This window comes from Stegodyphus dumicola, chromosome X2 (genome assembly GCF_044657685.1).
Source record: "Stegodyphus dumicola isolate Sdum_Otavi_A_Nest chromosome X2, ASM4465768v1".
In the NCBI taxonomy this organism is placed as follows: Eukaryota; Metazoa; Arthropoda; class Arachnida; order Araneae; family Eresidae; genus Stegodyphus; species Stegodyphus dumicola.
Window position 1 is genome coordinate 154,962,517 of NC_140781.1, and position 13,767 is coordinate 154,976,283.

The window sequence follows — 13,767 nt, forward strand, 5'->3', positions numbered from 1 at the left end:
ATAGAACATCTGCTCCAATATATGGTGATAAAAAATAAATTAATTAATTAAATTAAAAAGTATTCCAGATCATAGAGAACATGGTTCATTTGTTTATATGATGAAATGATGCAGTAAGAGCCATTACGTTACTCAACACCTACGAATTAGCATTTGTGTATATTCTTCTACGTTCAGATACCTATATCGCAAAAATAAAAATAAAAAGTACCTCAAAGCATCCAGAACACATGCATGCATTTGATTATATCAAATGATGCAGTTAAAGAGACGTTACATTACTCAACACCCACCCACGAATCTCCCTCTCTTTCCAAAACAAAATGCCAAAAATAAAAAACATTGCATTGGAATGAAGGTACACATACTTAACTTTTGATATATTTCTCCATAACAGACATACAGCTACATCTAGTGGCAACAAAAAATACTAATTAACATTCTATCTAAAAAGTCATATGTGGTACACCTGGCCAGTACAGTGAATTAAATGGTGATTCAAATAGGACACACCTGGCCGTGAGGTAAGTTCGCTGCTGATGCATATATGACATGCCTGTACCAAAAGGGTTAAGTCCTATAATCCTGGTTAATGTGTTTATAATGTTTGTGGGAAGTTAAAATTGTGAATAAACTTTATTTCATCATTTGGATCATAAATAAAGTGCTTGAATTGTTAGAAACCATGTGTGGTAGTTGGTGTGATCTAAAAATTGCAGTATGGAAACAATGCTAGAAACTGTAAATAATGCTTTCAAGATATATATATATGCCAAAGCATTTTTTATAATTCATTATTCAGCTTCCAGACTCTGAAGCAAACTTTAGCTGTTCTCAAACTAATTGAAGAAAAATGAACGTGTTATATATTCTTGTTGCATACAACAACATAATCTTTAAAACTGTGACTTGTGTAAGTTGTAATTGCTCTTTAGTAATGCAGTGTCAGAATATGCAGGTTTCAAATTAATGTATGTAAATAAAATTGCAAGTTAAGTATCTGAATCAACATCACCACAACCTGATTACTGCTAATTAGGACCACAGATTTTTGGGCTCTGTGAATTATCTGATTTGTGTGAGACAGCCACAGTATTTGTTTTATTTATAGAAGCCAGAATAATGAGTTTCAGAGGGCCTTGAAAGAATGTTGTGGATATTGCCATGATCCGTAATGCATATTAAAAAACAAGCTTTGATTTTCCTTCTCTGCAGTGGCATTAGAAAAGAATCAGAGAATCTTGCTATCAGATATAAAATGAGGTATAGAATCAATGAGGTATCAGATATAAAATGAGGTTGTATGACAAATTATTTCAATGTAGAGTTTGGATTATTTTATAAATTCCATGTTCTTTTCTCTCTTAATTATTTTTAAAATAATATTTTTGTCTTTTCTTTGTATGCTCATTTATAAATAAGGTAAGCTGAATAGAATACCTGTTTTTACACTACCTGAAAGTTACTGCCCACAAAGTATGTAATCTGAGAACTGGAGACAGGCCATGCTGTGTGGGTGTTCAAGTTCTGCCCCACACAAAGGTGCCCTTTTAAGAAGGTACATAATAACAAATTCTTTTAAAATGCTGTTAGATGTGAAGCAAAATCTTAATGCAGAGCCATTTTTAATAGATGATATAAGTATTCTTTCGTGTACTATAAAAATAAATATATCTGAGCTAAGAATCTCTTATTATTTAACTTCAGCAATTCAGAATATGTTACAACTTTACGCTGCTGTATATAATATGGATCTTGCTGTTAATTTTTGGAAATTTCATGACTGTTGCAGTAGCCTAAAACAAACAAATTATGTGAAAACTTCATGAAAAGCAAATATCACAAATTCCATTTTTACTGAATCAGTCCTTTGAAACTTATTCAAATGCTATTTTTTCTAAAGAATTTCTGAAAAATGTTTCTCCCCAAAAGTAAGGTAATAAATTCCATGTGCAATTTTATGTTTTGTTATAAAATCTTAAAATGAAATTGCCCTTTTTTACATTTATGATTCAAAATTATGCTAGCAATTGAGTTTAAGATGAACAGGATTTAGATTTCTGTTAGATCTGATAACTCCACATTCTCAGAAATGACATTTTTTGTTTTGAATATCTTCAATAATGCCAGTGTTGGCCTCATGTTAGCCAAAATGTACAATGCCTAGCAAGATAAATCTCAAAAAGCAAGCAAGCAAGTAACTATGTGGTAACAAGTGGGATACCGTCATGTTGTATTTGTTGGGAATTTACATTTCCATTAAGGATTTTTACATATGAATTGATTAAGGTTTTTTACATATGAATTGATTAAGGATTTTATTGCTAGCAGAATAGAAATGTAATGAATAGCTATGATTGTGGAGGGGATATAAGTGCATGAGTGGTTTTCCACGATTTGTCTGCTCATACCCCTTCACGACATTTGCCATATTTCTTGCAAGAATTCAGTAAATTTTATAAGGTATCACGTAAAATGAGTAGGCATGAATCATGGATGACAGAAGGAGATAGATTGGAGGCAGGCTAATCACAACTGTAGGTCCCTTCACGACATTTGCCATATTTCTTGCAAGAATTCAGTAAATTTTATAAGGTATCACATAAAATAAGTAGGCATGAACCATGGATGACAGAAGGAGATAGATTGGAGGCAGACTAATCACAACTGTAGGTGGCTTCAAATCTCAATGCTTAGTGTCATCTGAAATTTATTGAAATGGCTTCAGGACGCTGAATCCACATCAAGACTTGCACAAGGTCGACCAAGATCCACAATGACAACTGAAAATCGTTATCTGGCAATTTAAGCACTGTGACTTAGGACTGCTACAACTTCAAAGCTCTCACACGAGCTATATGCTGTGACTGGAACCCAAATTCCATAGTCTAGGGTTGCCTGAAGGATTCTTAAGATAGAGTTGCATTTTAAAAGACCCATTGTTTGCATCCTTTTCATTGGAGCACACAAAGCAAGCACATCTAGCATGGTGCAGACAACAAGTGTCTTGGATCAGACTTAAATGCAGCACTGTGCTTTTTGCAAATGAGTTGAGATTCAACATGGATTATGATTCTCGGCATACCTGCATATAGAGAGAGCCTGGAACACAATATCAACCCTTCCTCATCAGGAAAAGATTATTACAGTTCTAGAGATATAATGGTAAGCATATTATGGTAAGCACTGGATGGTTGAAATCCCCTGTATGGGTTTGACAAAGGCTGTCTGATTGCTATGAGGTACAGAGAGGAGATCGATCATACAGCCCTGTGTTTGCCTTTCAGGGGCACAAATGGTCCTGGATTCCTGTTAATGGATGACAGTGCTTGTCCACATAGGCTCGGCTGATTGATGATTACCTGAAAAATGAGGATTTTTGCCACATGGATTGGCCAGCCAGATCTCTTGAATTTAACCCTATAGAGTATGTCTAGGATGCTCTTCAAAGAGCAGTTTCATCTCGTCATTTCCCTATGAGGACTATCCCAGAGTTCAAAACAACCTTGCTGCAAAAGTGGGATTGACTACCACAGTATCTCTTCACCTGCCTCCTATATAGTATTCCATTATAATGCATGTCCTGTCTGGCTATGAGAATGGATCATATCCCATATTAGACTCATTTTCAGTCTGATATCACAATGTGGATTTTGGACATCTCTGTACTATGAGCTTTACCAATTATCAGGTGCACATAAAACGACTTTTGAATGGTACATCTTTTTCTGTGTTATAAATGTATATGCATATCAAATTTCTTTAACAGAAATTTGACATAATGGGCAAATTCTCTTTATTTGTCATGAATGTATATGGTGTATCCGTAAAAGTCCTTATATGAACCCTTTTCCACCCACAACCATTGCCCATAGACATATACTTCCAGTCACAAAAATGTATTATTTAAGGTAACTATTCATGTCATGATAGTTTTAAATTAATAAGTCAGTTTTGTTAAAGTTATGAAATCTTAAATTTTTTACATGGTACTCTTGTCTGTATAGTATTAATTAGTAAAATTTAGATTTACTTTAAGCGTAAAAATGTTTGACACCCATGCTCCAAAAACTGACCTATTTAATTTTAAAGTCTGAAATCCTATTTCCTGAAAATGAGGGGTCATTTACAAATTAAAGAGAAAAATATTTAAATTCATATGCAACTAAAAATATCAGTTTAAAAAAGGTTTCTGTTGTTAATTTATTAAGCGACGTGCATTGATTTGCTGACTGTCTTGAAATTCTTTTACATTACAAATTTTTTTGTATTGGTCTTATTCAGAGAATCTTAAAGTGTTTGTGTTATAAAAAGCAGTGCTTCAGCATTGTAACTAGACAACTCATAGTATTTTATGTATCAGTTAAAGGTGAAAATTATTTATAATCTAATGAATTATTTTTTCTTACTGACTGTTAGATTATGTCCCTAAAATATTAAAACTGCATGTGAATATTATTAACATATTTTAACTTTGGAAAACTAATAAATTACTTGTGTAAAAGTGCTACCAGTGTATCAAATATAATAAAATTAGGAATTATTGAATGGTATACACTAGTAAGTTGCAAAGAAATGTTGCTGAATATTTTTGCAGTGAAAATCTAAAAACATCACAAACTTTGAAAGTAAATAATTTGATTAATTATTGTGTTATTGCAAGTAAATTTGAATTAATTGTATGTTACTGTAAATAATTTTTACAATTTTACAATTTAAAAATGCTGTAGTATGAATATTAGCTTTATTTCAAATATTTTGTTGGAAGTATATGGTTGACAAACAATTATGGAAACAAAACTATTTAAGAACTTTTGTGGATCTACTGTATAAATTTGTTTCATATTTTATTATCTTTATCTGAAAGGCTACCTTAGTGGAAATGGTTTTTTGACTGAATTCACAGCCACTGAAGAGATATTTAGAAATGCATTGTTTCTGAAACACTCTCTATATAAACTATTTTTGCATTCAAATTCATGCCTTTTGTACCTTCTGATATGTGTATTTTTTAAAGATTTGTTTTAACAGTATTCAGTATGAATATCATAATAAAGTTTTTGTATGAAAAAAAAAATTTTGTATGAATAATATTTTTCACTAGTATGTGTTACATTTTTTAGGACCATGACGAAGATTATGAATGTTGTGCTATATGTATTGAGCCTTTCCAGCATGGTGAATTGATAAGGTCTTTACCTTGCAAGTAAGTTCAAATGCAGTAGTATTGGCCAATGATCTTGGAAGAAAATTATGCAACTTTTTTACCCCTTTTCACTGACATGATTTGTTTCTAAGGCGCTGTTTTTGTGTATTTGTTGATGTTGACAATTCTTGTTTTCCTCTTTTTTTTTGTTTGTTTTGTTTTGTTTTGTTTATGTGTATGCGTGCGGGCATGAAAAGAAAATAATCTGAGAATTGCTATGTGTAACCTGAAGTGTAAAAACTTCTTTGTGCCCAATATGTAGTACTAAGTTTAGAAAATACTTTTATAGTGACCTTACTGCATTATAATGTTAGTCTTTTCTTCTTACACAGGAACACACCCAATTTTTTCTGTCATTATACAATAGCTCATTCATGTTTATAGTTATCTGATTCCAAGCCAGTATTCTGAATGTAAAAAACTGCAAAATACTTTGAACCTTACATAGTATACTTTTTAATATAATATTCACATCTGTGGCATAATTTGCTTTTAAAATAATGCACATTAGAACAAGAAAGTTAATTAATTCAAAACAATAGTAGTATTAAAAATGATGGTACAGTAATAAATTGAAAGATAGAGCGTGTTTATGTACATTTGTACTTATATCTGTGAATGAGTGCATATAAAAAGGTCAGATGTAAAATGGTGTAATCTTCGAAGTTTTTATTTATATATTCAGGGACAAAGTTCAATTATATCCATAATTCTGTTATCTCACTCGATTTGTATAGTAGATTGCTAGTATATAGCAATTGATTTATACAATCAAGTAATTAATTTTGCATTTATGTTAAATGACAGTTATTAAAAAGAATAGCTGTAGATGTGTAAAAAATCTGTACTTGTAAACTTCTATATTTCTAAATGAAAGTTTAAAATGGTTCACAATAGCAGAGGGCTTTGGTAATTTAGTAAAGTCATCATAGGTACATTCTATTTTGCAGTTTTGAAGAATAGCCATCAGTTCAGATTTGTCGCAAAAGAGTAATTACACCCCTTGGGATTGCTTTACTTACCGAATGGAAAAACAAGTTTTGAAACGTACGCATACAAAAGATGTATCTTTCTTAGAAACATAAATGGCAGATGTGATAATTTGAACATATGCTTTCAATCATTTGTTTCCTCTTAACAAAGGTTTCTTTCTTGTGTCGCTAGCAAGTTCCTAGCAAAGTCTTGTTCTGTTCTAAATATGCTGTGTTCGAACTTTGTGAATGATATTCCATCCATTATTTTTAATTTGAAACAATATTAAGTTGTAATTACTGGTTAAAATGGCTTAAAATAAATTGATACATTATACGAAAATTTGTAAACATGAAAATTGGATCCACTTCCTATCACATAATTTCTGACCAGTTCTTCCAAAATATTTTAAAGCTGTCTTTAGAACATACTAGAGAAAGATTTTCTTGAAGCAACAATCTTCGTTCATTCTAGCCAAATGGCCAGCCCATTTATGTCTCTGTAATTTGACAAATTTTTCAATATCAGGTTATTTGTAAATTTTAGAGTTCTCAATTAGATCTTCTTCTCCATGATCCATTTACTTGAACCTCACCAAGAATGCAACGAAAGATCTTTCGCTAAAAAATTCCCAAAGCTTCCTCATCACGTAAAGTTAATGCCCTAGACTCTGATAAATCAAGACAAATCTTACAAGACTTTTGTAAAGAAGCAATTCAGTTCTTAATTTAAGAAATCTGGAGTTAAATAACTTCAGGGCATAAAAACATCTATTTGCAGCAATGATTCTTTTATATATTTCTGTGGCCAACACATTTTTTATTATTTATCTCTTTTCCCAAGTAAGTAAAACTGTTAACTTTTTCAAATTTATAATTGCCAATTTCTAAGTGACTAAGTTGTAAGGCAGACTTTAAGAAAGGTAAATATTTTGTTTTATTTTCGTTTACAAATATATTATTTCTTTTAGTACTTTGTTCCAATGCCATAAAAGCCTGTTTGAGAGACAGTGCAGTTCGGGCAATAATGCCAATGTCATCAGCATAGGCCAATATTTGAACTGAGTAAAAATATTTCCTCTAATATTGATCTTTGCATCTCAAATTACTTTTTCGAGTTCTATGTTAAACAGGAGGCATGCCAGTGCACCTCCCCGTCAAACTCCATTTTTACCTCAAGCTATTCTGTGTAATCACCCTGTATTGCATACTTGAATTATGGTTTCTTTGAGAGTCAAGGCTATAAGTGCAACACATTTTTCTGGAATTTTAAATTCAGGCATAGCTTTTATGAGGAGTTCCCTGTTAATACAATCATATGCTGTTCTAAAATCGATAAAAAAATTGTGAGTCTGGATTCCAAATTCTCTACATTTTTCATGAATCTGCTTTAAGTTGAAAATTTTTTCAGTTGTAGAGCCTCTCTTCCTAAATCCACGTTGATAGTCGTCTATCAAGTTATCAACAAACGGCAAAAGTCTGCCAAAAAGAGTAGTAGACAGAATTTTATAGGATGTGCAAAGAAGACTTATTCTTCTATCATTACTACAGTCTAGGATATCATTTTTTTTTTTTTTTTTTTTTTTTTTTTTTTTTTGTGCAAGTCAAGAAAAGGGTACTAAGTTTCCATTCTTCTGGAAGTGTCTCACTCTTCCAGATATGTTGAATTGATTCCTTTATAAGCTGTACGCATTTAGGTAATTTTAATCTTCATAGCAGACAAATTCAAGGTGGCCTCGTTCATAATCTTCTGTTAGTAAGATTTAAAATTGCAATTCGTTTTGCTTTAGGTCAGGGCTGTCCAATTGGCACGGCTCGCCAAATTATTTTTACAACCAGTGAGTACATTTTACTATGAATAAATTTATGTTACTAAATTATTATTATTATTATTAAAATTATTTTACTATTTGAAAATTTAAATCTAATTTGAATTTAAGGTAGGTACCATTTAGTTTGCGTAACTTCACTTAACCTGGCTGAATACAGCAGCAATCCGTTTAACGTCTGATGATGGTTGGCTCAACATTGGTGCCACATATTATATTTGTGGTTGGCTGTTGTTTATCTATGGACGACACACGTGATGCACACACTACCCTGTGCTATTTAGTTAATTCATGCAATTGTGAGTGCAGTCTTGTCTAGAATTTGTTGAAGAATGAATGTGTTATAATATTATTAACTTAATTTCACTGTGTTTGGAATGTTTACAAATCATAGCTGTGTGTAGAGAATATAACTTGAATACACGTGAGACATGAAAATACCACTAGTGAAAAAAATAAAAAAGCAGCTGGATCATCAAACGATTTATTGTAATCAAAAACCAAAAATTCAAGAAGCATCTGTAGCTGCATCTTTTGAAGTTTGTTTAGAAATAGTAAAGGCAAAGAAGCCATTTTTAAATGGAGAATTCATTAAAAAATGTGCAATAAAAATGGCTCGAGCATTTAATGACAGGTAATTAAATGGTAAGGAAATTTCAAACAATATCACTTTCTCACCAGACAGTAAGCTGACGTGTAAACGAGATTAGCATGCATGTCACTAATAAATTAGAAAACCTAATCAATAGTTGCTGCTATTTTTCGGTAGTATTGGATGAAAGCACAGACATTTCCGATACAAGTCAAATGCTTATCTTTATAAGAACTGTAAATGAAGACTATAATTATTCAGAAGAACTTTTAAAATTACAATCGTTACACAGAACAACAAAAGGTGAAGATATTTACAAACAATTAAAATGTTCAGTAGAGCAGCATGGCGCATTTGACAAGTACAGTGCTATTGTAACCCACAGTGCTAGAGCTATGACGGGCAAAAATATTGGGCTCGCGGGACTTTTGCAAAATGAAGGAATAACATGTCGTATGTTACACTGTATTATCCATCAGGACGCATTATGTGGTTTATCCCTACAACTAAAAGATGTAATGGAGAAGGTTTGCAAAATTACTAATTTAATTCGCGGCGGAAATTGTTCTCTTGCACACTGAAAATTTAAAACATTTTTGGATGAAATAGAAACTGAGTATGGAGATCTGCTTTTACATAGTAACAATTGTTGGTTAAATGCTGGAAAGTGCTTGAGGAGATTCTTCACACTTCGAAAAGAAGTTCATCTTTTTCTCACAGAAATTGCTGTCAATGAAAATTTCACAGCAAATTTAGTTGATAAAAATTTTATTTATTCACTTGCTTTCCTAACGGACATTACAAATTATTTAAATATTTTGAATAAATTCTTGCAAGTATCATTCAGCATAAATATAGTATAAATCATTACAAGCATCATTTAGTTGAATAAAATTTCATTTATTCACTTGCTTTCCCAATGGACATTACAAATTATTTAAATATTTAGAATAAATCCTTGCAAGGACAAGATCAAAATGTATGATGCCTTTATAAATATGTTACGGGATTTAGAAACAAATTAAACTTGTTAAGGTTTAATTTGGAGCAAAATAATTTATTTCATTTTGAATCTTGCAAAAAGATGTGCGAAGAAATGCAATATAGAAGCGAATTAAAAAATATATTCTACCAAAATTGGATATCATAATTACAGATTTCAATGAAAGATTTTCTCAATTTGATTATCTTAAACTGTCTATTGATTTATTTTGATATCCAATTAATATTGATATCAACTCCGTTGATCTTAATGATGAAATAGAATTATGCGACCTGCAGGCTGACCCTTTTTTACATCTCGTGGAGTAATTGGAATAGAAATATTCAAATTTTTAGATAAAGAGAAATACCCAAAATTGAGAGATTTTGGACTTCAGATTGTATCAATGTTTGGAAGTACATATATCTGCGAGTGTGCATACTCCGATATGAAATATATAAAGTCAAAATATAGAAATAGTTTGAAAGATTCCACTCTTGAAAATATAATTAGACTTGCCACAACAAATATTGATGTGGACATAAAAGATATTGTTGCTAAACAAATATGGTCACAATGTTCTCATTAATATATTACGAATATTTTCTTTTCAGTATAAATAAAATATTTTTTTAATTAACATAAACTGATTTTTCATTTATCAACCTTCTTGGCCCCTGAAATGTTTGGTGAAGAAAATATGGCCCACGGGCTATGATAAGTTGGACAGTGCTGCTTTAGGTATTTTTTAACCTTAAAGATAAAGCAGTATAAGAGCATTTTATAAATGTTTGGACCCGTGCACTGTCTTCTTTATTGCATTACTAGAATATAGATTTTATTCTTGTGCTAGAAAGCATCAAAATTCTTAAATCTGAATGATTGTTGCTGCAACAAGCATTCATTTCTTTATCTGTCTTACTATGCACTATAAACATAACTTTAGTAGTTTTAGAAGTTCATAATTAAGAATGCTAGGATGAATTTCTTTGCTTTTGTTAACATTTCACAAACTCATAATGCTTTTTTATTTGAATCAAAACTTTTATTTTTCACTACTAATTTATTACTTTCGCATTAATGGAATTATAAGCCTTCGTAAATCCAGCAAATAAAATATAATTCAACATATGTGCTGATATTTTCATTTTTTAGCAGCAGTATAATCAGCAAAAAATGTAAAAATCTCTCTATAGCTGTAAGTTTTTTTAATATGCATAAAGATATTTTGTGTAGTTAAAATGTGTATGTGTTGATCTGTATTTTCTTTATTTTTAGGCATTGTTTTCACAAAATTTGCATTGATCCATGGTTGCTTGAACAGAGATCTTGTCCTATGTGCAAATTAGACATTCTTTTGCATTTTGGCCTCATTGTAAGTATATATTTTTTTAATTAGCAGTTTAAAAAATCTCTATCTATATGTATGTTATGGTAAAAGAATCAGTATCCAGAATGTTGGTATTGATTTACTTTTTATCCAGAATGTTGATATTATTTATTCATATCAAAACTGGGAATGTAACTTCATGCCTTTCCAATTATAAAGATAGTACATAGATTATTATTTATACAGGGTTATTCTAAATTGTTTTTACAAATTAAGAGGGGTGATAGTACCCATCCAGACGAACAATAATTACTATAGAACATAGGGTCACATTCCACTCTGAGAGAAATATTAGAATTTCAACCTGAATTTACAACAGAGTTGGGAAAGTAAATAAACAAGACCAAGAGTTGTGTAATCAGATTTATTGTTTAGTGAAAAACTCGCAGAACGTGCTCAAAATGCCGACAACTCGCTGTTCCATTTCTGACATTGATGCATTTTAAGAACACTGTGCATTGCGTTTTGAGATGACAAAAGAACTGGTTTGTTGCATTCTTGGTTCAACACTGGAAAAGGTTGGATGACTTGGAATCTGATGAGTGGGGAAACCACTGTTCGTATAATCTTCATTCCCATTCCCTTTTGTTCCACCATATGTGAGGTGAATATCTGCCAATTCCTTGTATGTGTAAAGCACCATAGCATTCACAAAAAGTTTCGGAAGATGTTATGAAGATAATACTTGAAGTGATGATGTTGTGCCGTTTACAAGGACACCGTTTGCTTTGATTGGCTTTCTCTAGTACCAATTAAGAGTAAAATGCTGTTTCTTCAGAGTTCTAATCTGCATTCGGTTAATTCTTGATAGTCCTTAGGAGATAATCTCCTTTGTTCTTCCTTGATGCTGTGATGCTTCTTTGGTGATATGAAGCAACTCCAATGATGGAATACAGCAATAACTTTTATTTAACACTAAAAAAATGGCGACATGCAAAAAAAAAAAAAAAAGAGAAAACATATTCTAACATTTAAAAATAAATTGCATTCTTCGTGCGAGAGTAAGTAATAACCTGATATCACTAATATTTCGTTCAGTGATGAACTAATAAAATAAGGCAATTCAATATCAACAGGAAGTAATAACCTGGTATCAGTAATATTATGTTCAGTGATGAACTAATAAAATAAGGCAATTTAATATCAACAGGAAGTAATAATCTGGTATCACTAATGTTACGTTCAGTGATGAACTAATAAAATAAGGCAATTCAATATCAACAGGAAGTAATAACCTGGTATCGCTAATATTGCGTTCAGTGATGAACTAATAAAATAAAGCAATTCAATATTAACAAGAAGTAATAATCTGGTATTACTAATATTATGTTCAGTGATGAACTAATAAAATAAAGCAATTCTATATGAACAGGAAGTAATAATCTGGTATCACTAATATTATGTTCAGTGATGAACTTATAAAATAAAAATACGCACGATTATTTGATCTCGTCGGTGTCTGCAAAATAATTAAGACTGTGATGCTTCTTTGGTGATATGAAGCAACTCTAATGATGGAATACAGCAATAACTTTTATTTAACACTCAAAAAAATGGCGACATGAAAAAAAAAAGAGAAAACATATTCTAACGTTTAAAAATAAATTACATTCTTCGTGCGAGAGTCGCACGAGGCACTCGAGTCTGGTTTCAAATATTGCCATTCACAAATACCTTAATGTTCATCTATTTAAATTATTTAAACTACAAGATTTTAATATTATTTAAAGCTGTTACAATGCGTTTGTACTTTCCTAATTTCTACCTCTCAGAGTGGAATGCAACCCAATGTTTTATGATAATTATTGCTCGTCTGGATGGGTACTGTCCCCCCGCTTAATTTGTAAAAGCAATTTAGAATCACCCTGTATAGTTTACATTTTAAGTGTATGAAAAAGGGAAAAGGTATTTAATTGTTTCATAACTAATAAAAAATATGATAATTATGTAACATAAAAATGTAAAATTGTTGTGTCTTGCATGGAAAAATTTAATAAATTTATAACAGAATTCTCTCAATTACACACATAATAAAACACTTATTTTCAGGGGGAAAACTGGAGAAAAGTGTTCAGCTCAGCTAAAAGCTGAAAGATCATTACAGTGGGAAATCAGAAATATGATAAAATGCAAAAACAGAATGAATTATGCTTTTCTTGTTTAGGGATTCTCAGAATATAAGAAATAGCAATGCTTTTAAACAAGAATATGTACTGTAGCTGATTTTCTTAATGCTAACAAATTAGGTAACAGAAATACATTGTTGTATAGCTTACAAGAACAAATCACTTATGTTAAAGTGTAAAAAAAATTCCATCATTTGTAAAAAAAAATCATGATCCAAAATAAATGCTGCATTGTAAATTATGTCTGTTAAAATAATAACTAAAACTCCGAACATTTCATGGCATATGGTATTTCGTAAGCAAAATCAGAGGCTGCCATTGCTGTTTAGATATGCAATTTGCATGAAAAATTTCATTGACCATCACCAATTAAGTCGCCTGCAACTTTCCATCCCATCATGCTCAGTGATCATAACTCTTTGTGCAAATGCCTGAGACCTGCCACACCAGCAATATGTCTCTCCATGCAGATGGATTGGTGTAGGTGCCACAGACATTGGAAGGTACTTGTTTGGATATTATTTAGCTTCTTGTAGACAGACTTTAATACTTCACCTACAGAGATGCTATATTTGTGAGGCAAAAGCTGAAAATTTTAATTCTGTTAGTAGAATGGCAAACGTGGAAGTAGAAACAATGTTTATGACTTAGAATATTGTTATTACATGGAT

General features: G+C 31.3%; 1 protein-coding gene across 2 annotated transcripts in view; it reads left to right on the forward strand.

Annotated features, from left to right (window-relative positions):
• LOC118181426 (E3 ubiquitin-protein ligase goliath-like) overlaps positions 1 to 13,767 on the forward strand; it is a 108,195-nt gene that overhangs the window by 78,033 nt on the left and 16,395 nt on the right. For both annotated transcript variants that reach the window (XM_085809709.1, XM_035350573.2), the window contains 2 exons: positions 5,124 to 5,206; positions 10,859 to 10,955. In XM_085809709.1, the coding sequence (XP_085665835.1) occupies positions 5,124 to 5,206; positions 10,859 to 10,955 (180 nt within the window). The remainder of the gene's footprint in view (positions 1 to 5,123; positions 5,207 to 10,858; positions 10,956 to 13,767) is intronic.